General features: G+C 40.9%; 1 protein-coding gene across 1 annotated transcript in view; it reads right to left on the bottom strand.

The window, feature by feature from the left end:
* The window catches only part of LOC115152083 (C-Jun-amino-terminal kinase-interacting protein 2), a 35,079-nt gene extending 11,787 nt beyond the window's left edge, over positions 1 to 23,292 (bottom strand). The window contains exons 1-2 of the mRNA XM_029696588.1: positions 22,757 to 23,292; positions 8,016 to 8,121 (exon numbers count right to left, since the gene is read on the bottom strand). Of these exons, the coding sequence (XP_029552448.1) occupies positions 8,016 to 8,121; positions 22,757 to 22,821 (171 nt within the window). The 5' untranslated portion in view covers positions 22,822 to 23,292. The remainder of the gene's footprint in view (positions 1 to 8,015; positions 8,122 to 22,756) is intronic.
* Between the last annotated feature and the right edge of the window lie 2,588 nt (positions 23,293 to 25,880).

Raw genomic sequence — 25,880 nt, 5'->3', positions numbered from 1 at the left:
AACACTGGGCCTATTGTGTGCCGCCCTATGGGACTCCCAATCACAGCCAGTTGTGATACAGCCTGGAATCGAACCACGGTGTCTGTAGTGACACGTGAAGCTCTGAGATGCAGTGGCTTAGACCGCTGCGCCACCCGGGAGCCCTAATCACAGTCCAAGTGACTAGTTGGTGGCAATAATTATAGATTATATCTTTATTTATTGTCATAGTCGCTACAATGTGAATAGACAAGTTATTACATCACTCACTACAATCAACACAGCACTATATTGCTTTTGACAGGGAAAACACTGGATTAAATACATTCTAGCTATCCACATTGCATTTGAACAGCACAGCACTTTCCTCATCGGTCTCTTTCCCTCCTCTCTTTCTCAGCATCAAAGCCCACCTTCTTGTCCCCTTCACACAAGACTGCTAACGCCTGCTGAACCTTAATACCAGAGAACCTACAATCAACCGTCAATCTATAACCCAGGGGAAATCTAGAAGATACATGTACAGCACAGTTTCTCAGAGAAAGTCAATGACAAAGCCTACTGTACAAGAGACATTTCACATCTTTTAAGGGGGTTGATCGATTGCTTTTTATTAGTATTAAAAAATGTGTGTGATCACATTTGTAGATCTATTAATCTTATAGTCATACTGATAGTGTTGTGTATTAGTAGTCTATTAATGATATTGTAATGTACTCATAACAGTATTACTCCATAGTGGACATTTAAACATTTGCAACTGCGACGTGGCCAAGATAAAGCAAAGCAGTTCGACACATACAACAACACAGAGTTACACATGGAATAAGCAAACATACAATCAATAACACAGTAGGAAAATCTATATACAGCATGTGCAAATGAGGTAGGATAAGAGAGGTAAGGCAATAAATAGGCCATGGTGGCAAAGTAATTACAATATAGCAATTAAACACAGGAATGGTAGGATGTGCAGAGGATGAATGTGCAAGTTGAGATACCGGGGAGCACAGGAGCAAGATAAATAAATAAATAAATACAGTATGGGGATGAGGTAGATTGAATGGGCTATTTACAGATGAGTGTACAAAATAGCCTCCAATACTCTACTCAATAAACTGGATGCAGTCTATCACAGTGCCATCCGTTTTGTCACCAAAGCCCCATATACTACCCACCACTGCGACCTGTACACTCTCGTTGGTTGGCCCTCGCTTCATACTCGTCGCCAAACCCACTGGCTCCAGGTCATCTACAAGACCCTGATAGGTAAAGTCCCCCCTTATCTCAGCTCACTGGTCACCATAGCAGCACCCACCTGTAGCACGCGCTCCAGCAGGTATATCTCTCTGGTCACCCCCAAAGCCAATTCCTCCTTTGGCCGTCTCTCCTTCCAGTTCTCTGCTGCCAATGACTGGAACGAACTACAAAAATCTCTGAAACTGGAAACACTTATCTCCCTCACTAGCTTTAAGTACCAGCTGTCAGAGCAGCTCACAGATCACTGCACCTGTACAAAGCCCATCTCTAATTTAGCCCAAACAACTACCTCTTCCCCTACTGTATTTATTTATTTATTTATTTTGCACCCCATTGTTTCTATTTCTACTTTGCACTTTCTTCCACTACAAATCTACCATTCAAGTGTTTTACTTGCTATATTGTATTTACTTTGCCACCATGGCCTTTTTTGCCTTTACCTCCCTTATCTCACCTCATTTGCTCACATTGTATATAGACTTATTTTTCTACTGTATTATTGACTGTATGTTTGTTTTACTCCATGTGTAACTCTGTGTTGCTTTATGTGTCGAACTGCTTTGCTTTATCTTGGCCAGGTCGCAATTGTAAATGAGAACTTGTTCTCAACTTGCCTACCTGGTTAAATAAAGGTAAAATAAAAAATAAAATATAAAGGTCCCATAGTTGACAGTGTATGTCAGAGCAAAAACCAAGCCATGAGGTTTAAGGAATTGTCTGTAGGGCTCTGAGACAGGATTGTGTCGAGGCACAGATCTGGGGAAGGATACAAAAAACATTTCTGCAGCATTGAAGGTCCCCAAGAACACAGTGGCCTCCATCATTCTTAAATAGAAGAAGTTTGGAACCACCAACACTCTTCCTAGAGCTGGCTGCCTGGCCAAACTGAGCATGGACAGGGAGACTTTTCAAGATCGAGGGAAAGATGAACGGAGCAAAGTACCGAGAGATCCTTGATGAAAACCTGCTCCAGAGGGCTCAGGAAATCAGCCTGGGGTGAAGGTTCACCTTCCAACAAGACAACAACCCTAAGCACAAAGCCAATACAATGCAGGAGTGGCTTGGGGACAAGTCTCTGAATGTCCTTGAGTGGCCCAGCCAGAGTCCGGACTTGAACCCGATCTAACATCTCTGGAGAGACCTGAAAATAGCTGTGCAGTGATGCTCCCCATCCAACCTGACAGAGCTTGAGAGGATCTGCAGAGAAGAATGGGAGAAACTCCCCAAATACAGGTGTGCCAAGTTTGAAGCGTCATACCCAAGAAGACTTGAGGCTGTAATCGCTGCAAAAGGTGCTTCAACAAAGTACTGAGTAAATTGTCTGAATGTCACACCCTGATCAATTTCACCTGTCCTCGTTATTGTCTCCACCCCCTCCAGGTGTCGCTTGTTTTCCCCAGTGTATTTATCCCTGTGTTTCCTGTCTCTCTGTGCCAGTTCGTCTTGTATGTTTCCAAGTCAACCAGCGGTTTTCCCAATCTCCTGCTTTTTGCATTCTCCTTTTTCTAGTCCTCCCGGTTTTGACCCTTGCCTGTTTCTGGACTTTGTACTCACCTGCCTGACCACGAGCCTGTCTGCCACTTTGTACCTCCTGAACTCTGACTCTGATTTTTGCCTGTGCAAGACCATTCTCTTGCCTACCCCTTTGGATTAATAAACGTTGTAAGACTCCAACCATCTGCTTCCTGTGTCTGCATTTGGGTCTCGTCTTGTGCCTTGATACTGAACCCTTATGTAAATGTAATATTTCAGTTTTTATTTTTTATAACTTGGCAAAAAAAATCTAAACCTGTTTTTCTTACAGTATGATACTGAATTACAGTAAATTACTGGCAACACAGTAGCCAGTAAATTACTCTAGATTTACAGGAAAAAAATGTGGTATGGTACTGTATTCTGTGGGGAACAGCATTGTCACTAATGGGTGAAACAAAAATATCCTCTTACAAAGCACGCCTCAAAATATGGTAATGAGACAGAGATTATTTTGCCACCCACAACATTTTCCTAAAATGCAGTATAATTCATAGAATGCTTCTGTAAATATATGCAAAACAGGTAATAGTTATTTACTTTAAAATTGTATTGTAAAATTACAGAAATGTAGCAGAATGACATTGAGCCCCCATAATGTATTGCTCTTTACAGTACTGTAATATAGAATTACAGTAGCTAACTTAGTTTTTCTGTAAATTTACAACAATTTGTTGCAGTGCCGGTAAAGGAGAGAGCTACCAGAGTATCTGAGAGACACAGACCCACAGGCCCTATTTGTCTACTACCCCTTTGCTATGGCATATTATGAATAATATATATGTGCATGGGGCATTAATCACTGTTAGAGAGAGAGCAAAAGAGAGAGCAAGAGAGAGAAAGAAAGAAAGGATGGAGGTAGAGGGGGAGACTCACTTCACCTGATAGCTCAGTGATTTATGCCTGAGTCTGACTCAAGGGACTGAGTATCCTGTCTGCTCCCAAAATACTGACTGCCCTCTCTCATTCTTCCTCTCACTCTCTCTTTCATTCATTCATTCATTTTGTATTTCTCTCTTATAATTTCACTCTGGTTCTACTCCCAAAGATTGATAGATAACAACAGGAAAATAAGCCATTTGCTTCCACCCAACCAGGCTTTCACTGAGATTCATTATACGTGGCAAACAGAGAATGGAAGACAACTCATGCTCATTTATAGCTCCTCTCTTGAGCTTGTCTGTAGCTCATATCTAACTCCCAGACACAGACAGACACAGCCAGGTCACGAGACTGAAGGTAAAAATGCAGAAAATGTCCGACTCAGGAGTTAACCTCCCTTTTATTTTCACTGAAGCATTATGGGAAATGTAGGCCAGTGTTCTCCTCTCAATCTGCATAGGAATGACAGTGAGGATGTGAGAGTACCCAAGTTAGTAAAAATCATCATCATGATATTCAGAATGTCAACATTAGGAATAACAGAATTGGAATTGCTTCTTTGTGCGTAATGGGGAAATTAACCATTCCTAGGTTGATTATTTATGTATGTACAGTAACAGTCAAAGGTTTACACCTCTGCATGTACTCATTACAAGGTTTTTCTTTATTTTTACTATTTTCTACACTGTACACATCAAAACTATGAAATAACACACATGGAATCATGTAGCCTTCCCTGTAGCTCAGTTGGTAGAGCATGGTGTTTGCAACGCCAGGGTTGTGGGTTCGATTCCCACGGGGGGCCAGCACAGAAAAAAACAAAAAATAAATGTATGAAATGTATGCATTCACTACTGTAAGTCGCTCTGGATAAGAGCGTCTGCTAAATGTAAAAATGTAAATGTATTAGCCCAAAAGAGTGTTAAACAAATAAAAATATAGCTGCCTTGACAGCTTTGCACACTCTTGGCATCCTCTCAACCAGCTTCACCTGGAATGCTTTTCCAACAGTCTTGAAGGAATTCCCACAAATGCTGAGCACTTGTTGGCTGCTTTTCCTTCACTCTGCGGTCCAACGCAATTGGGTGGAGGCCAGGTCATATGATGCAGCACTCCATCACGGTCCTCCTTGGTCAAATAGCCCTTATACAGCTTGGAGGTGTGTTGGGTCATTGCCCTGTAGAAAAAGAAATGATAGTCCCACTAAGCACAAACCAGATGGGATGGCGTATCGCTGCAGAATGCTGTGGTAGCCATGCTGGTTAAGTGTGCCTTGAATTCTAAATAAATCACTGACAGTGTCACCGGCAAAGCACCCCCACTCCTCCTCCATGCTTCACGGTGGGAACCACACATGCAAAGATCATCCGTTCACCTACTCTGCGTCTCACATCGACACAGCGGTTGGAACCAAAAATCTCAAATTTGGACTCCACTGGTCTAATGTCCATTGCTCGTGTTTCTTGGCCCAAGCAACTCTTCTGCTTATTTGTGTTCTTTATTAAATGGGTTCTTTGCAGCAATTTGACCATGAAGGCCTGATTCACAGCGTCTCCTCTGAACAATTGATGTTGAGATCTGTCTGTTACTTGAACTCTGTGAAGCATTTATTTTGGCTGCAATTTCTGAAGCTGGCAACTCTAATGAATTTATCCTCTGCAGCAGAGGTAACTCTAGGTTTTCCTTTCCTGTGGCGGTCCTCACGAGAGCCAGTTTCATCATAGTGCTTGACGGTTTTTGCGACTGCACTTGAAGAAACTTTCAAAGTCCTTGAAATTTTCCGGATTGACTGACCTTGTCTTAAATTAATGATGGACTGTTGTTTCTCTTTGCTTCTTTGAACTGTTCTTGACATAATATGGACTTGGTCTTTTACGAAAAAGGGATAACTTCTGTATACCCCCCTACCTTGTCACAACACAACTGATTGGCTCAAACGCATTAAGGAAAGAAATTCCACAAATTAACTTTTAACAAGGCATTCCAGGTGACTATGACATGATGCTGGTTGAGAGAATGCCAACAGTGCAAAGCTTTCAACAAGGCAAAGGGTGGCTACTTTGAAGAATCTGAAATATATTTTGATTTAACACTTTTTTGGTTACTACATGATTCCATATGTGTTACTTCATAGTTTATGTCTTCACTATTATTCTACAATGTAGAGAATTGTAAAAAATAAAGTAAAAATAAATAAAAACCCTGTAATGAGTAGGTGTGTCCAAACTATTGACTGGTACTGTGTGGTACTGTGTGTGTGTGTGTGTGTGTGTGTGTGTGTGTCGCAGCTTACTACAGTTCAACCAAGTGAAAAAACATAATTACACACATGAAAACATCTGTTTCCTCCTTCTAAAAGCATTCTGGGTTATCTTCAAAAATACATTAGTAAATGCAGCAGTTTACACCAATAGTATGGAGGGAGGCGTGGGCTTATGTTGTAAAAACATTCACATTTTAAACATTTAAATCTTCTCTCCAACAAAATGCCCTTTCTGGTATATTCAAAAAATCCAATGATTGAAGACTCATATCTCTGCTCCAGGACATAATCAGTTTAAGTCAGTTTATGATGGTATGTATGTGTGTGTGCGCGCGTGTGTGTAACTCAAAGGGAGTTCATCTTGAAAGGAGTACACAGATTAGGAAGTGAACAATGAATGGTTATTAATCAGAGATGGGGATTGGGCAGAGGGATAATCCCACTTTTCTGACTGGTTGTCAGCCTTGAAGATCAAAGAAAGTACTAAAAGATGACCACCACAAAATGATTTCAGTGCTTTATCACACACATACAGTACACATACAAATACAGGCACATGTGTTAACAAACAGAAACCATTTAACTGATTGATAGGTGCTTAATGGGCTGATGACAATCACCCAATCAAATACATAAAAAACACACACACACACATCACTTCAACTCTGTTCTTAATCCAGTGTCGGTCTGATGTCAGCAGGATTAGTTCCTTTGGGGCTGGGCGACTTGGTGGGGGTGGGTTTGATGATGTAACATAACAAAGAGTGACACTGTCTCTGGCATACACCCACACATCTGTGGACTGAGCAGTCAGGGCCTGTTTGTTCCATTGGGTGATCTGCGTTTGAAATATGACATCTCAGATTGCAAGGATAAAAGGGTTTCCCTCAACTTGCTTTCTGAGGTTGTAGGCCCGGGTCATCTCTACACACTGACAAATTGCTTTGTAGAAAGATCTTTGCATGTGACTGAAAAAATATAACTCAATTGCCCAGTTTTTTGTTGTTGTGGGATTAATGAGGCAGAAGCAAAAACATCTCTCTCTCTCTCTGCTATGGGGAAGAGGAGGAATTGAGGAAGAGAGGAGGGGGTTGAAGGTAGGATCTCTCTGAACGGAGCTCTGCAAAGCAGCTAGGGAAGGAATGAGCAGTCAGGGGAGAGGGAAGAGAGAGAGGGAGGGAGGAGAGAAGGTGGAAAGGAATGATGCAGGAGGACTGTCTCTGCATAGCAGCAAACTGCACAGGGTTATTCACCCTTTTCTGCAGCTATGGCTCAAAGCCACACACATAAAACATTCACATCCCTCAGGAGAGAGAGGGGAGAGGGAGAGTGAAAATGGGGAGAGAGAGAGAGAGAATGAGAGAAAGGGGTGACAGATAAATAATTAAAGAGGAAAACAGAGAGAGGAAGCAGACCCAGTGTTTCTCCAGTAGTACAGGTCTGTGGATTATCTCCAGAGCTCGGTCACTAAGAGGGGATTTGAGTTGTACATTACAGTGCCATTCATATTCTGCTCTGATGCTGTAACTGATGTTGATAGGATGGAAATGATATACTAAGCTCAGCCCTGCTCTAAGGTCACTAATGTAATGAGCTCTGGTAACACAGGTATAAACAGCAAGTTAAACTGCCGCTTATATAAGAGATGAGCCGAGTAACACACAAATTGGCAGTTATCACCTCCAATGGCTATACCGGGAGTCTATCACTCTCTCACTCTGCTTGCTGTTAACCACCAGGGGAGCAGCAGTCACCCACAGCAATTGTCAATCAAAGCCCTGAGCACCATGTGTTGGCAGAGCCACACAAAGAAACCCAAACAGACTGACAGCCAAGTTGCTTAGCTTCAAATTTGTAGGAAGACATTTGTTTTCTATCTGTACTATAGGAGGAGCTTTTAGTTTACACAACAGTAATTTGAAGCCATCTGCAAGCTAATCTATTTAATGATGAGAGCAGAATAGCCCCCAGAAAAGTTATATTAATTATAGACATGCTGTTTCACTACATTACATTGGTGTATGTATGTGCCTGTGTGTTTGTCTATGTGTGTCCATATGTGTGTGTGCATGCTTGCGTGCGTATGTGTGTGTTCCACCTTCTCGTATGGATCAGAGTCGTAGTTGAGTCCTATTCCACAGTCATCTGTGATTTCAGACAGATCCTCATCATCAAACTCCTCCAGACTGATGTCATGGGCAGGCCTGGAAGAACAGGAGGGAGAACGTTAATACTTACACGGTACACACACACACTTGTGATTTCACCTCCAGTCCTCATGTACCTGACCACCACCCTTCAGAGGTGAGCATCTCTCTGAGTGATGCCCACACAGAGTGCTCCGACCCTGGGGACGACTGCTCTGAGATATGGCCTGTCACACTATTTGGGTCTGTGCCTCACTCACCAGACAAAAGAACACACACATCCTCCATATTTTGCTTTGCTCTCTAAGCAGACAGAGGAGTTCAGCCATTATTCCCCCATGTCCCCAGTTTACAGACAACAGTGCATGAGCTTATCATCTTGTTTTCTATAAACCATCTGCATAACTGTGGTCCATTAGTTACAGAGGCTCCGCTATCTACTCCATTAGTAAAATACTTTTGTAAGGCTCAGAGGGAAATGCTGCAATGCAGGTTTTCTAGTGAGGACAGGACATTCCAGACAGGGCTTAGTACAGATGTATACAGAACTACTGTGAAGCAGTGTCAGAAAACACATCAAACAGTGGAAATGTAAAACTAGATCATGGTCAAACTGGGCAAAACTGCATACCATAACAGTGCTAAATCTGAAATCATGGCCAGATCATAAACACACGCACACAGAACTCCTGACCAGCAGCAGCCTACAACGTGATACAGGGAAATTATTTGGGATGTCATCCAATATGAATTGCTTTCTGAAAATAAACTATTTAGGCCTTTGTGAACTCTCCTAATTGTAATTAAAAAAAGCAACTACAAGACTGTTGCCGCTGATATCACTGTGTGTACAAACTATCTCCAATTATGTTAACATTAGACATCTAGGCTGAGTTGCAATGAAAAAGCCATATCTCAGACTGGCCAATAAAAATAAAAGATTAAAGATGGGCTAAACAACACATACACTCGACAGAGGAACTGAGCATCCCGGAGTCGCCTCTTCATTGTTGACGTTGAGACTTGTGTTTTGCGGGTACTATTTAATGAAGCTGCCAGTTGAGGACTTGTGAGGCGTCTGTTTCTCAAACTAGACACTCTAATGTACTTGTCCTCTTACTCGGTTGTGCATTGGGGCCTCCCACTCCTCTTTCTATTCTGGTTAGAGCCAGTTTGCCCTGTTCTGTGAAGGGAGTAGTACACAGAGTTGTACAAGATCTTCGGTTTCTTGGAAATTTCTCGCATGGAATAGCCTTCATATCTCCGAACAAGAATAGGCTGATGAGTTTCAGAAGAAAGTTCTTTGTTTCTGGCCATTTTGAGCCTGTAATCGAACCCACAAATGCTGATGCTCCAGATACTCAACTAGTCTAAAGGCGGCCAGTTTTATTGCTTCTTTAAATCAGAACAACAGTTCTCAGCCGTGCTAACATAATTGAAAAAGGGTTTTCTAATGATCAATTAGCCTTTTAAAATGACAAACTTGGAATAGCTAACACAACGTGCCATTGGAACACAGGAGTGATGGTTTCTGATAATGGGCCTCTACGCCTCTGTAGATATATTCCATAAAATAAAAAAAATCTGCCGTTTCCAGCTACAATAGTCATTTACATCATTAACAATGTCTACACTGTATTTCTGATCAATTTGATGTTATTTTAAATGGACAAAAAAAAGTTTCTTTCAAAAACAAGGACATTTCTAAGTGACCACAAACTTTTTAACAGTAGTGTAGGTCCTGGATGTCAGGAAGATTGGTCCCAGTGATGTACTGGGACGTACGCACTACCCTCTGTAGCGCCTTACGCTCAAATTCCGAGCAGTTTCCATGCCAGGCGGTGATGCAATCAGTCAGGATGCTCGATGGTGCAGTTGTATAACTTTGAGGATCTGGGGACCCATGCCAAATTTTCAGTCTCCTGGGGGGGAATATGTGTTGTCGTGCCCTCTTCACAACTGTCTTGGTGTGTTTGGACCATGCTAGTTAGATGGTGACGTGGACACCAAGGAACTTGAAACTCTCGACCCACTCCACTTCAGCCCCGTCGATGTTAATGGTGGCCTGTTTGGCCCTCCTTTTCCTATGGTCCACGATCAGCTCCTTTGTCTTGCTCACATTGAAGGAAAGGTTGTTGTCCTGTCACCACACTGCCAGGTCTCTGACCTCCTCCCTATAGGTGATCAGGCCAACCTCTGTTGTGTCGTCAGCAAACTTAATGATGGCGTTGGAGTCGTAGTCCATAACAGTTTTCAAGCCCTGCCACATCCGACGAATGTCAGAGCCGGTGTAGTAGAATTCAATCTTTGTCCTGTATTGAAGCTTTGCCTATTTATGGTTCGTGTGAATGCATAGCGGGATTTCTTATTAGCGTCCGGATTAGTGTCCCGCTCCTTGAAAGCAGCTCTAGTCTTTAGCTCGGTGCGGTTGTTGCCTGTAATCCATAGCTTCTGATTGGGATATTTACAATTAAAATCAGCATGGCCGATTAATTAGTTCCAATTTCATAACAATCATCATTTTCATAACAATCAGTAATCTGCCTTTTTGGATGCCGATTATGGCCGATTACATTGCAATCCATGAGGAAACTGTATGGCAGGCTGACCACCTGTTACGCGATTGCAGCGTCAAAAGGACCTTGTGGTGGCAATGAGCCAAGGTAAATTGCTAGCAAGCATTAAACTTATCTTATAAAAAACAATCAATCTTCACATAACTACAGTACACATAGTTGATATTATTAGTTTAACTAGCTTGTCCTGCGTTGCATATAATCAATGCGGTGCCTATTAATTTATCGAATCCCGGCCTACTTCAACTTTGCCAAACGGGTGATGATTTAACAAAAGCACAGTCGCGAAAAAGCACATTCATTGCACAAATGTACCTAACCATAAACACCAATGGTTTAATTAAAATCAATACACAGAAGTATATTTTTTAACCTGCATATTTAGTTAAGATAAATGCATGTTAGCAGGCAATATTAACTAGGGAAATTGTGTCATTTCTCTTGTGTTCAATGCAAGCAGAGTCAGGGAATATGTAACAGTTTGGGCCGCCTGGCTCGTTGCAAACTGTGTTTCTTCCTAACAAAGACCGTAATTAATTTGCCCAAATTTGACATAACATTGAAGGTTGTGCAATGTAACAGCAATATTTAGACTTAGGGTTGCCACCCGTTCGACAAAATACGGAATGGTTCTGTATTTCACTGGAAGAATAAACGTTTTGTTTTCGAAATGATAGTTTCTGGATTTGACCATATTACTGACCAAAGGCTTGTATTGCTGTGTGTTTATTATGATTAAGTCTATGATTTGATAGAGCAGTCTGACTGAGCGGTGGTAGGCAGCAGCAGGCTCATATGCATTAATTCAAACAGCACTTTACTACATTTGCCAGCAGCTCTTAACAATGCTTGAGGCACAGCGCTGTTTATGACTTCAAGCCTATCAACTCCCGAGATTAGGCTGGCACTAATAAAGTGCCTATAAGAACATCCGATAGTCAAAGGTATATAAAATACAAATGGTATAGAGGGAAATAGTCGACGCGTCATAATTCATATAACTACAACCTAAAACTTCTTAACTGGGAATATTGAACCACCAGCGTTCATATGTTCTCATGTTCTGAGCAAGGAACTTAAACGTTAGCTTTTTTTACATGGCACATATTGCACTTTTACTTTCTTCTCCAACTCTGTGGTTTTGCATTATTTAAACCAAATTGAACATGTTTCATTATTTATTTGAGACTAAATAGATTTTATGTAATATATTAAGTTAAAATAGAAGAGTTCATCGTTCATTCAGTATTGTTGTAATTGTCAATACTACAAATATCTATAAAAATATATATATTTTTTAAAAATTGGCCGATTAATCGGTATCGGCTTTTTTTGGTCCTCCAATAATCAGTATCTGCGTTGAAAAATCATAATCGGTCAACCTCTAGTACGGTCACTGTGGGGACAACGTCGTCGATGCACTTATTGATGAAGCCAGTGACAGAGGTCAAATCAAATCAAACTTTATTGGACACATACACATGATTAGCAGATGTTATTGCAGGTGTAGTGCAATGCTTGTGCTTCTATCTCCGCCAGTGCAGTAATATCTAAGTAATATCTAACAAATTACACATCATATAGCCAACACACATCTAAATATGAATGAATTAAGACTATATACATAAAGTTGAAGTCAGAAGTTTACATACACTTAGGTTGGAGTCATTAAAACTTGTTTTTCAACCACTCCACAAATTTCTTGTTAACAAACTATAGTTTTGGCAAGTCGGTTAGGACATCTAGTTTGTGCATGACAAGTAATTTTTCCAACAATTGTTTACAGACAGATTATTTCGCAGTATCACAATTCCAGTGGGTCAGAAGTTTACATACACTAAGTTGACTGTGCCTTTAAACAGCTTGGAAAATTCCAGAAAATGATGTCATGGCTTTAGAAGCTTCTGATAGGCTAACTGACATCATTTGAGTCAATTGGAGGTGTACCTGTGGATGTATTTCAAGGCCTACCTTCAAACTCAGTGCCTCTTTGCTTGACATCATGGGAAAATCTAAAGAAATCAGCCAAGACCTCAGAAAGAAAATTGTAGACCTCCACAGGTCTGGTTCCTCCTTGGGAGCAATTTCCAAATGCCTGAAGGTACCACATTCATCTGTACAAACAATAGTATGCAAGTATAAACACCATGGGACCACGCAGCCTTCATACCGCTCAGGAAGGAGACATGTTCTGTCTCCTAGAGATGAACGTACTTTGGTGCGAAAAGTGCAAATCAATCCCAGAACAACAGCAAAGGACCTTGTGAAGATGCTGGAGGAAACAGGTACAAAACGATCTACATCCACAGTAAAACGAGTCCTATAAATCGACATAACCAGAAAGGCCGCTCAGCAAGGAAGAAGCCACTGCTCCAAAACCACCATAAAAAGACAGACTACGGTTTGCAACTGAACATGGGGACAAAGATTGTACTTTTTGGAGAAATGTCCTCTGGTCTGATGAAACAAAAATAGAACTGTTCGGCCATAATGACCATTGTTATGTTTGGAGGAAAAAGGGGGAGGCTTGCAAGCCGAAGAACACCCTCCCAACCGTGAAGCACGGGGTGGCAGCATCATGTTGTGGGGGTGCTTTGCTGCAGGAGGGACTGGTGCACTTCACAAAATAGATGGCAACATCAAGACATCAGTCATGAAGTTAAAGCTTGGACGCAATTGGGTCTCCCAAATGGACAATGACCCCAAGCATACTTCCAAAGTTGTGGCAAAATGGCTTAAGGGCAGCAAAGTCAAGGTATTGGAGTGGCCATCACAAAGCCCTGACCTCAATACCATAGAAAATGTGTGGGCAGAACTGAAAAAGCATGTGTGAGCAAGGAGGCCTACAAACCTGACAAGCTCCATCAGGAGGAATGGGCCAAAATTCACCCAACTTATTGTGGGATGCTTGTGGAAGCCTACCTGAAACGTTTGACCCAAGTTAAACAATTTAAAGGCAATGCTACCAAATACTAATTGAATGTATATAAACTTCTGACCCACTGGGAATGTGATGAAATAAATAAAAGCTGAAATAAATTGTTCTCTCTACTATTATTCTGACATTTCAGATTCTTAAAATGAAGTGGTGATCCTAACTGACCTAAGACAGGAAATTTTTACTAGGATTAAATGTCAGGAATTGTGAGTTTAAATGTATTTGGCTAAAGTGTATGTAAACTTCCGACTTCAACTGTATGGACGAGCGATGTCAGAGCGGAACGGACTAAGATACTGTAGAATAGTATAGAAAACAGTATATACACATATGAGATGAGTAATGCCAGATCTGTAAACATTATTAAAGCAACTAGTCTTCAATTCCTTCAAGTGGCCAGTGATTTCTAGTCTATGCCTATAGGCAGCAGCCTCTAATGTGCTAGTGAAGGCTGTTTAACAGTCTGCTGGCCTTAAGATTGAAAAACGGCTTCTGTCTCTCAGTCCCAGCTTTGATGCAGCTGTACTGACCTCGCCATCTGGATGATAGTGGGGTGAACAGGCAGTGGCTCAGGTGGTTGATGTCCTTGTTGATCTTTTTGGTCTTCCTGTCACATCGGGTGCTGTAGGTGTCCTGAAGGGCAGGCAGTTTTCCCCCGGTAATGCGTTGGGCAGACCGCACCACCCTTTGGAGAGCCTTGCGGTTGCGGGTGGTGCAGTTGCCGTACCATGCGGTGATACACTTCTGACAGGATGCTTTCAATTATGCATCTGTAAAAGTTTGAGGGTTTTAGGTGACCAGCAACATTTCTTCAGCCTCCTGAGGTTGAAGAGGCGCTGTTGCTCCTTCTTCACCACACTATCTGTGTGGGTGGACCCTTTCAGTTTGTCGGTGATGCGTACGCTGAGTAATTAAAAAAATAAAAAATAACTTTCCACCTTTTCCACTGTTGTCCCATTGATGTGGATTGGGGGGTGCTTCCTCTGTTTACTGAAGTCCACGAATATCTGCTTTGTTTTGTTGAGTATCCTTCCCCAGACCTGTGCCTCGACACAATCCTGCCTCGGACAATTCCTTTGACCTCATGGCATTGTTTTTGCTCTGACATGCACTGTCAACTGTAGGACCTTATATAGGACAGGTGTGTGCCTTTCCAAATTATGTCCAAATCAGTTGATTGGAGTCCACCTGTGGTAAATTCAAGTTGTAGAAACATCTCAAGGATGATCAATGGAAACAGGATGCAGCTGAGCTCAATCTTTGATTCTCATAGCAAATGGTCTGAATACTTAAATAAATAAGGTGTTTGTTACATTTGCAAAAATTTCAAAATACCTGTTTTTGCTTTGTCATTATGGGGTATTGTATGCAGATTGCTGAGGATTTTTTTATTTCATCAATTTTAGAATAAGGCTGTAACGTAACAAAATGTGGAAAAAGTCAAGGGGTCTGAGTACTTTCCGAAGGCACTGTATACAATATATACATTTCATGAACAAAAGTATGTGGACACCTGCTCGTCGAACATCTCATTCCAAAATTGTGGGCATTAATATGGAGTTGGTCCCCCCTTTGCTGCTATAACTGTATCCACTCTTCTGGGAAGGTTTTCCACTAGATGTTGGAACATTGCTGGGGGACTTGCTTCCATTCCGCCACAAGAGCATTAGTGAAGTCGGGCACTGACGTTGGGCGATTAGTCCTGGCTCACAGTCGGCATTCCAATTCATCACAAAGGTCTTCGATGGGGTTGAGGTTAGGGCTATGTGCAGGCCTGTCTAGTTCTTCCACACCAATCTTGACAAACCATTTCTGTATGGACCACCCTTTGCGTACGGGGGCATTGACATGCTGAGAGAGGAAAGGGCCTTCCCCAAACTGTTGCCACAAAGTTGGAGGCACAGAATAGTCTAGAATGTAATTGTACAACTGAATCTGGGTTTTTACAAAGTGCAGGACAAGCCATTCAATCAGAATGCATTATCGGACATCCAGATATACCTACTTACATTTTGGAAGCTAATAGATTGCATTTACAATTAACAAAAATATAATTGCTACATGTAAAGTGTTGGTCGCGTATTTCATGAGCAAATGTTTGCCTAAAATGACATACCCAAATCTAACTGCCTGTAGCTCAGGACCTGAAGCAAAGATATGCATATTCCAGATACTATTTGAAAAGAAACAATTTGAAGTTTGTGGAAATGTGAAATGAATGTAGGAGAATATAACACATTAGATCTGGTAAAAGATAATAAAAATAAAAATGTGTTTTTAATAATGTATTATTTCAGCCGTGGCAGAATTTAGATTTTGGCCACTAGATGGCAGCAGTGTATGTGCAAAGTTTTAGACTGCTCCAATGAACCATTGAATTTCTGTTAAAAATGTTATGTCAAGACTGCGCAAATGTTCCTAATTGGTTTACTAATAACTAAGTTCATAGCTGTGCACTCTCCTCAAACAATAAATAGCATGGTATTCTTTCACTGTAATAGCTACTGTAAATTGGACAGTGTTGTTAGATTAACAAGAATTTAAGCTTTCTGCCAATATCAGGTTTGTCTATGTCCTGGGAAATGTTCTTGTTACTTACAACCTCATGCTAATCGCATTAGCCGTCCCGAGGGGGACCCACCAATCCTGTAGAGCACAAAAAGCTTATTTCTCTCAAATTTTGTGCACAATTTTGTTTACATCCCTGTTATTGAGCATTTCTCCTCTGCCAAGATAATCCATCCACCTGACAGGTGTTGCATATCAAGAAGATGATTAAACAGCATGGTCATTACACAGGTGCACCTTGTGCTGGGGACAACAAAAGGCCTCTCTAAAATGTGCAGTTTTGTCACACAACACAATGCCACAGATGTCTTGAGTTTTGAGGGAGAGTAAAATTTGGATGCTGACTGCAGGAATGTCCACCAGAATGTACATTTCTCTACCATAGGCCACCTTCAACGTAATTTTAGAGCATTTGGCAGTAGATCCAACCGGCTTCACAACCACAGACCACGTGTATGGCGTCGTGTGGGTGAGCGGTTTGCTGATGTCAATGTTGTGAACAGAGTGCCCCATGGTGGCAGTGGGGTTATGGTATGGGCAGGCATAAGCTAGGGACAACGAACACAATTGCATTTTATCCATAGCGTTTGAATGTGAAAAAAATACTGTGACGAGATCCTGAGGCCCATTGCGAGTCCTATTTGTTTTTAAGGTCTCTACGACCAACAGATGCATATCTGTATTCCCAGTCATGTGAAATCCATAGATTACTGCCTAATGAATTTATTTTAATTTACTGATTTCCTCAAATGACCTGTAACTCTGTAAAATACTTTAAGTTGTTGCGTTTATATTTTTGTTCAGTATAGAAATATGAGACATAATAATTGTAATCAGATGATACTATTAACATGTACATTTGATTGGTACCAGAATACATAGCAATCAAATCATGCTGTAATTGAAAATTGTACACCCAAGGTAGGCTACTGCCCCTTTAAAAGCTAGAACAGATTTTGTACCCCATGTTGTGATTCTCAAAGCGACACGGGTGGTGTGGTTAGCATGTTACATTTTTACGATATATCGATTTTGACTTTGAAGCTGTGGTAACTAGTGACAACAGCAAAGTAGCCAAACAGGTTGACCACAATGCCTGTGTTGCATGCGTGAGCGTTGCAAAATAAATGTACACATGCATGTTATTGAATCATTGCATCAACACTGCTCGCGCGCGTCAACGAGCATCTGCATAGCCAGGTGCTAAAATAGAACTCGGTTCTATTTGTGACGCATGACGCACTGCAAGTCCCATCTCTCCCATCTCCTCATTGGTTTTTAGGAGCATATACCCACGTAGATGATTGAAAGATGAACTGAGGTCCACACTCCAGTCCAGTTGGTTGTGGTAATGCACCTTAAAGTAGGTTGCCAACCACCATATAAAGTCCAAAGAAGAAGAAGAAGCCTGAAGGAGGAGAGATTACTAGAAACAAACTCGGTTTACCCTTTTATCTTTATTTAACCAGGTAGGCAAGTTGAGAACAAGTTCTCATTTACAATTGCGACCTGGCCAAGATAAAGCAAAGCAGTTTGACACATACAACAACACAGAGTTACACATGGAGTAAAACAAACATACAGTCAATAATGCAGTAGAAAAATAAGTCTATATACAATGTGAGCAAATGAGGTGAGATAATGGAGGTAAAGGCAAAAAAAGGCCATGGTGGCGAAGTACATACAATATAGCAAATAAAACACTGGAATGGTAGATTTGCAGTGGAAGAAAGTGCAAAGTAGAAATAGAAATCTGTGGATTAATTGTCAGAGTAGAGGACCTTGTACATTTCAGGTAAAATAACGACCCAATGTTTATATCACAGGACAAATTAGCAAGCAACAGCAAGCTAGCTAGCTGAATTGCCATACATGTTTAATGCTTTTCGACCTGTCCCAAATTAATATAGTTTCAGAGTTCGTTTTGATATTTAAACCTGTGTGTCCTGATTGCGTCTGATGTAGGTGGACAAAATCAACATCCGCGTGATGGCGCACTCGGACACACGCACTCTCGCTCCCGGTCTAGTCAGCATGTTAGACTACACACGCTGAGCATCATTCAGAGGTGATATTGTCACCCATCAGACTAATCTAAATTTAATATTGTCTTTACATATACTAAATAATATGTGAAATTAGTTTTGATTTAGAATGGGCCATTATTATGCTCCTGTTGGAAGAGGGGCAGGGGAAATAAGTTATGCATGCACTTAAATAGCGAATGGAGGACGCTTTTCCCGCGGTTCATTTTCATGCCAGCCAGGTAGGCAGGCTACTCCGGTTGTAAAGCAAAGCAATGTGCTTAATATTAGGATTGTTGAGAAATACATTTAGCCTATAGAAAGCTGATAGTATCCTCTTTAAGAGGCCATCAAAACTCTGTTCTCACGCAATTGCATAGCCTATAGTACATTTTGCGCAACCTGAGCTCATGGCTCTCATGAAGTGTTCGATTTGATTTTTGATTGCATTTGTATTGATGTCAGAGTGATTACAGGATTACAAGAGCGCAGACTACCAGGCCATTAGTGACAAGTTTGGTAGCCTACTAATGACCATCAGCAGCATCAGAGCGCAGTTTTGGAGAAGCCTAGTTACCGTGACTAAACGATCACATGGAATTTGACTGCGGTCATGACTCATGAATGCAGATGTGGCAGTAACACGGTCACTGTAACAGCCCAAGGCGGGGCATATGTTGCTAATGGGATTGCATTCTACACTCTTAGCTCCTTTTTTTTTATTCTTCTTCTATCTAGAACCTAAAAGGGTTCTTCGGCTGTCCCCATAGGAGAACCCTTTGAAGAACCCTTTTGGGTTTCAGGTAAAACCCCTTTGGGTTCCAGGTAGAACACTTGGAACCAAAAAGGGTTATCCTGTGGGGACAACTGAAGAACCCTTTCGTAAACCTTTTTTCTAAGTGTGTAGCTAGCTCTCAATTCTGGGAGGTGAATCTAGCGCTGCCAGGTCTCTGAGAGGAGTCCAACTCCACTCATGATTCCAGAACTCCACTCAGGAGGAGCAGCCTTGGAATAGAATGAACAATACAATTAGTCCTGTGTATTCTTCTAAATTCTAATCATCAAAAGGAGGGGGGGCTCCTTTCAGCTCCACTCCCACTTTATCTTTCTGTAAGAGATTCCTGGTGATGTAGATGACTAATATGACTCATCCCACTGGGCACAAACTGGTTGAATCAATATGTGTCAGCGTAATTTGTCAACCTTAGGTTACGTGGAATTTTTTTTTTAAATACATTGGATTTGAAAAAGTAATGAACAAAAATCATCAACTGTTGTTTTAAGGGTGAAATTTCAACCAAAGGATTCTGTCATCATGGTGACCACATTTCAACAAAATATGTTGAATTTTTACCTATAAAAACAACATCAGATCTTCTATGTTATATCCACTATCAGAAAAAAAAAACTATAGGATAGGCAGCACCCCCTACTGGAGAATGGATTTACAGCTACCATTTGGCCTTCCATCCAGGGTTTTAACCAATCCCAGTCCTGCATAGCTATGAAATTTGACAGACTATTACCAATGCGCTATCATGAGAATGATTGTTGAGAGCTCTCCACTTAAACTAAATAGGTTCACTGTTGCTATTGAAGTCATTCCAAAGGATAGGTTTAACAGATCAAATGAAATGTGACCATACTTTATCACTCATATTATCAACGATGCTATTTCAGCCTATATAGCATTTGCAAAGTAATCAACAGCTATTGTTTCAATTCAACAACAAAAAATAGACAATACAATAGGCCTAAGGTTTCAAGCTCTGGTTGATTTAAAATGTCATGATATTGAATTGTGTTTGGTTGTCAACGCAACCAACTATCAACATTTGAAAATGAATCTTCTGCTTGGATAGTTCCATTCAAGTAGACTTAGTCTGCTTTAATTGCAGTTTGTCTACAAATTAATAATTGATATGTTGGATTCAAATCTCCATCTCAACCAAAAATCTAAATTAAGGAATAGGTATAAATCAAATCAAACTTTATTTAAAGTGCATTTAAAGTTTGATTTTGTTTAGTCCTATTCTTTAACATAGATTTTTGGTTGAGATGGAGACCAACATATGATGAATCCAACATATAAGTTATTAGTTTGTAGACAGACTGGAATTAAAGCCAGCTAGCCAGTGGCACAGATCGAACTATCCAAGTAGAAGATAAATCTCCTTCAAAACGTTGATATTTGGTTGCGTTGAAACACAAATCAATATCACTTTTGAAATATAATAAATAGCCTGTAGGAAAAAAAGTGTTGAAAAAAAGAAGGGAGGGAAGTGTTGCTAAGGTACACTTTTATCAAAGGTGTAAATTGGTCATCAAAAAGAAAGGACCAAGGCACTCTTCATATAATTAATCAAAATGCCTTCATTTGTATGGCATGTTCAATGGAAAGAAAGTTTTAAAACTGATGTGTTTCGGCTGCATGGCCTTCGTCAGGGAGTAAAAAATAAGAAATAGACTATTAACTTGTCGACAAGTTTACAAATTGTATGTTGGATTCACGTCTCCAACAAGTTTAAGAATGGGATTAAGCCAGTGGCTCAGATTGAACTATCCAAGCAGTAGGTATATCTACTTTAAATGTTGATATTTGGTTGTATTGTCAACCAAACACAATTCAATATTACTTGTGTAATACAGTAAAAAGCCTCAAGTTAAGGCTATCTTACAAACTAATGTAACATTCAACCTTAAAATGAGTAACACATCCATGGCCACATTTTGTGGAGATCTCAGAGGACATCAGGATGAGGGTAATGAGAGCACATCAGTCTGGGGAAGGCTATAACATCATCTCAAAAAGGTTTGAGCTCAGTCCACTGTGAGGCTAATAATTTACAAATGGAGAGCATTTAACATGACAGCAACTCAGCCTAGAAGTGGACTCCCTTCCAAAATATCCCCAAGAGTCACAAGACCAATAATAAATTAGGTAAAAGCCAACCCAAAAATATGATCTAGAGATTTGCAGACCTCCCTTGCTGCATCTCAGGTAACTGTGCATTCTTCAACAATAAGAAAAATACAGAATCAAAATTGGAGGGTTGCTAGGAAGAAGCCTCTCCTGTCAAAAAATAACCAAACTGCTCATCTTAACTGCCAGAGACCATCTGGACAAACTGAAGGTTTCTGGAAGTCCATTCTCTGGACCGATGAGTCCAAAATTGACCTTTTTGGTCACAATCAACAGTGCTATGTGTGGAGAAAACACTGCCTACTACCAAAATAACCTTATCCCAACAGTCAAGCATTGTGGTGGGAATGTGAAGATCTGGGGCTGCTTTTCCTCCTCTGGACTTGGATGACTCCACATCATTAAGGGAACCATGAATTCTGAGGTATACCAGGAGATCCTTGAACAGAACGTCAAGCCATCAGCTGGGACGAAAATGGGTCTTCCTACAAGACAACGAGCCAAAGCATTCAAGGAAATCTACCAAAGAATGGCTCAGGAGAAAGAAGATTTGTGTTTTGGATTGGCCAAGTCAAAGTCCTGACCTAAATCCAATCGAGATGCTGTGGCAGGACCTGAAGCGTGCAGTTCATGCCAGACACCCCTCAAACCTCATTTACTTGGCTGAGCTCTGTAAGGACTGGGCAAAAATTCCTCAAAACTGATGTCAGGGACTGATTACTGGCTATAGGAGACGTTTACTCCAAGTTATTGCTGCTAATGGAGGTGCCACAAGCTATTGACTGAAGGTGTTCACATATTTTTGCACACATCAAATCTGAATTTCTGTTAAATAAACCACTTTTGTTAAATAAACAATGAAAATATACATGTTTTGTTTCTGTCATTTACTTGGAATGTCTTTATTACGAATTGGGGTTGAGATAAGGATTGTATATGCTTATTTTAATATTTTATAGCAAAATCATGACCAGCCCTGTTGGGTCTACATGTTTTCAAGCAGCACTGTATTTACCCCAAACCATGAGCACAGACGTGAAGTGTTAAACTATCCAATCAACAATAGGTGGATACACGTTTTATGGCTATTGATGTTAAATGAAAAGTGTAATCTATAGCCTATTGTAACTGAGCTCACAGCACCCATTTCGGGCTATATTTGCCTCAACAGGGCGTGGGCCTCATTCCCTCCGCCTCTGAGGTAATTGAATCTGAGCTAGAGAATGCGCCAGCCAGGCGTGCAAACGACATGACCGCCAAAAATCTATAGCTTGTCCTCCCTGTGAACATTCCTCCTCTCTCCCCTTTGCTCTTAAAGGCAGTTATGTGTTGTGTATAGCTCAAGGGTATTTTCTAAACGAACTCACATCATGCGAGAGACAAAAACATAAACAACCAACACAGCATAAGCTACGCGCTGCACTTAGGTATATACCTATATAACGACATAAAAGCAGCATCAGCATCCAATAGTACTATGTATCATGTTGATAATAATACAATGCGGTAATATCAACAAAACTGACAACCATACTAACGGTTCACCCCATCCTCTCACACCCGCCTGTATCACCTCCTCCCTTCAGTATTGAGCGCTCGATGATGGCCTACCCGCAAGGCCCAGCCACCCTTCATTGCTCCGTCTGCGGGTTTGTTGTCTTACCTGCAGCCTGGAGGAGAGAGGGAGTGGAAGGTGGAGAGTGAGAACATCTCATCCCTGTCCGCCATCTTCCTCCAGAAACGACTCGAAGTGACTGCAGATAAACACTGAGGGAGCGCAGTCCATTCACAACCGCGGAGCGCGACAGACGGACGCAATACAGACAACGCGGTTTCTCTCGCTCTCCCTCCCTCTATCCTACTTCCACGCTGTTAAAGATGCTCCTGGCCTCGACCTAGCCAAATCAGATACACGTACTCAACATCACCATCAAATCTGACTTGAGCTGCTGTCCACTCAACGGCCAGGAAATGACAGAGAAAAAGAACAACAATGCGGTAATCTCAGAAACAAATCGTATCTGCTCCCGATGCGGCCAGCAAGCCTGTCACACACACAGCCTGCCTTGCCAAATATCTGCTGCTGTGATGTTGCCTTTGAAACAAAGCAGCGGTGCAGAGAGGGGAGGAATAGGGGGTGATAAGTGGCAGAATTAAGCCTCGTGAAGCTACAGATACGTCTTACCAACTCACCTAATGTCTTCCTAGCGCCATAAAATACCACCATGAATTAACATGGATGTCAATGGAGCCAAGTTTTTTTCTACGGCATCAAACTGCCAACGCGTTCACGTCACGTGACACATGACATAGTGTTCACATCCTGTGTCAGTTGAACAGCTTTAACTTGTTATGGATAGGGGGCAGTATTTTCACGGCCGGATAAAAAACGTACCCGATTTAATCTGGTTATTACTCCTGCCCAGAAACTAGAATATGCATATAATTAGTAGATTTGGATAGAAAACACTCCAAAGTTTCTAAAACTGTTTGAATGGTGTCTGTGAGTATAACAGAACTCAAATGGCAGGCCAAAACCTGAGAAGATTCTGTACAGGAAGTACCCTGTCTGACCATTTCTTGGCCTTCTTTGTCATCTCTATGCAAAACAAAGGATCTCTGCTGTAACGTGACACTTTCTAAGGCTCCCATAGGCTCTCAGAAGGCGCCAGAATGTTGAATGATGACTCTGCTGTCCCAGGCTGAAAAACAGTGGTGCATTTGGTAAGTGGTCGATCTGAGAACAATGAGACGGGCGCGCGCATACACGTGAAGAGTCCATTTTAGATTTTGAGTCTTTGAACGGAAAGGACGTCTCCCGGTCGGAATATTAACGCTTTTTTACGAGAAAAATCGCATAAAAATGTATTTTAAACAGCGTTTGACATGCTTCGAAGTACGGTAATGGAATATTTAGATTTTTTTTGTCACGATACGCATCCGCGCGTCACCCTTCGTTACCCTTCGGATAGTGTCTTGAACGCACGAACAAAACGCCGCTATTTGGATATAACTATGGATTATTTGGAACCAAACCAACATTTGTTGTTGAAGTAGAAGTCCTGGGAGTGCATTCTGACAAAGAACAGCAAAGGTAATCCAATTTTTCTTATAGTAAATCTGAGTTTGGTGAGTACCAAACTTGGTGGGTGTCAAATTAGCTAGCCCGTGATGGTGAGCTATCTATTCAGAATATTGCAAAATGTGCTTTCACCAAAAAGCTATTTTAAAATCGGACACCGCGATTGCATAAAGGAGTTCTGTATCTATAATTCTTAAAAAATTGTTAGGTTTTTTGTTAACGTTTATCGTGAGTAATTTAGTAAATTCACCGGAAGTGTTCGGTGGGAATGCTAGTTCTGAACGTCACATGCTAATGTAAAAAGCTGTTTTTTTATATAATTTATAAATTGAACTTGATTGAACAAAACATGCATGTATTGTATAACATAATGTCCTAGGAGTGTCATCTGATGAAGATCAAAGGTTAGTGCTGCATTTAGCTGTGGTTTTGGTTTTTGTGACATTATATGCTAGCTTGAAAAATGGGTGTCTGATTATTTCTGGCTCGGTACTCTGCTGACATAATCTAATGTTTTGCTTTCGTTGTAAAGCCTTTTTGAAATCGGACAGTGTGGTTAGATAAAGGAGAGTCTTGTCTTTAAAATGGTGTAAAATAGTCACATGTTTGAAAAATGGAAGTTTTCGGATTTTCGAGGAGTTTGTATTTCGCGCCACGCCTTATCATTGGATATTGGAGTGGTGTTCCACTAGCGGAACGTCTAGATGTAAGTCTACATGTGTTACGAGTTAGTGTTAGTTTAAGTGTCTGTTTAGTTTATTATTAAAGATCTCACTATGAATGCCTTACAAACATCTACATGTACATGATTTAGTAAAAAATATTTTAATTGACAGATTAACCCATTTCATTTGTCAATTTAGCTAAAATAGGCATATCACCTCATTACAAAAATTATTAGGCTTGTTGATATCGCAGCCAGCCACCATTACTGTGTAGATTATACCTATTTCTCACGTCAATATAGACAAGGGCTTCTTTGTTGGAGGTAGCCCAATTCAGAAATAAGAGGTAGCCTAGGTCTCTAGTGGTGAATTCAACTCGGACTTCCGATTTCCGACTTCAGTGCGTTCAAGACAACTGGAAACTCAACAAAAAAAACGAGCTCAGACTGGGATTTTTTTTTTTTTGGAACGGTCATCCAACTCAGAATTCCAATTCAGAAACTCTGGCATTCTTTCTTTGACCTAAAAATCGCTGATGACATGATTTTACCTTGTTTTTTTCCCCAGAGTTCCCAGTTTAACAGACACAACCAGTCACTGTGCAATCCGTAGGCTATACATTTCTGTGGAGATGTCTTATGGTTAAAAGAAGGACTCGAATTGAGGGGCTAATTGAGGATATAGGCCTAACCCTTGTTATGGAGTCAGGCAAAAAGCATATGCTACCCCTTGTTTGCTTATCCTCAGAAAAAACAATGGACCAGAATATATAAAGCGATCTAGGCTACAACAATTATTAACTCCACTAATATTTCCGAATGATCTACTAGCCAATCAAAGGTCTTGCTCAGCCTCAACATCACAGGAAATTGTGGTTGGTTTATTAAATGCTCCGCAATGTAGAATATTAGTGGTAGTTTATGCTTACCGCAAATGACCAAAAAGCTAGAATCGGTATGGGTCAATGCATAAACCAAACAGTTTAACAGATAAAAACTTTTTATTCAGGAGAATCGCATTGAATCAGGCTATTTCATTGC

Source organism: Salmo trutta, chromosome 17 (genome assembly GCF_901001165.1).
Source record: "Salmo trutta chromosome 17, fSalTru1.1, whole genome shotgun sequence".
Taxonomy (NCBI): Eukaryota; Metazoa; Chordata; class Actinopteri; order Salmoniformes; family Salmonidae; genus Salmo; species Salmo trutta.
Note: the sequence above shows the minus strand (reverse complement) of the source record. Positions and strands in the feature narration are given on the sequence as shown.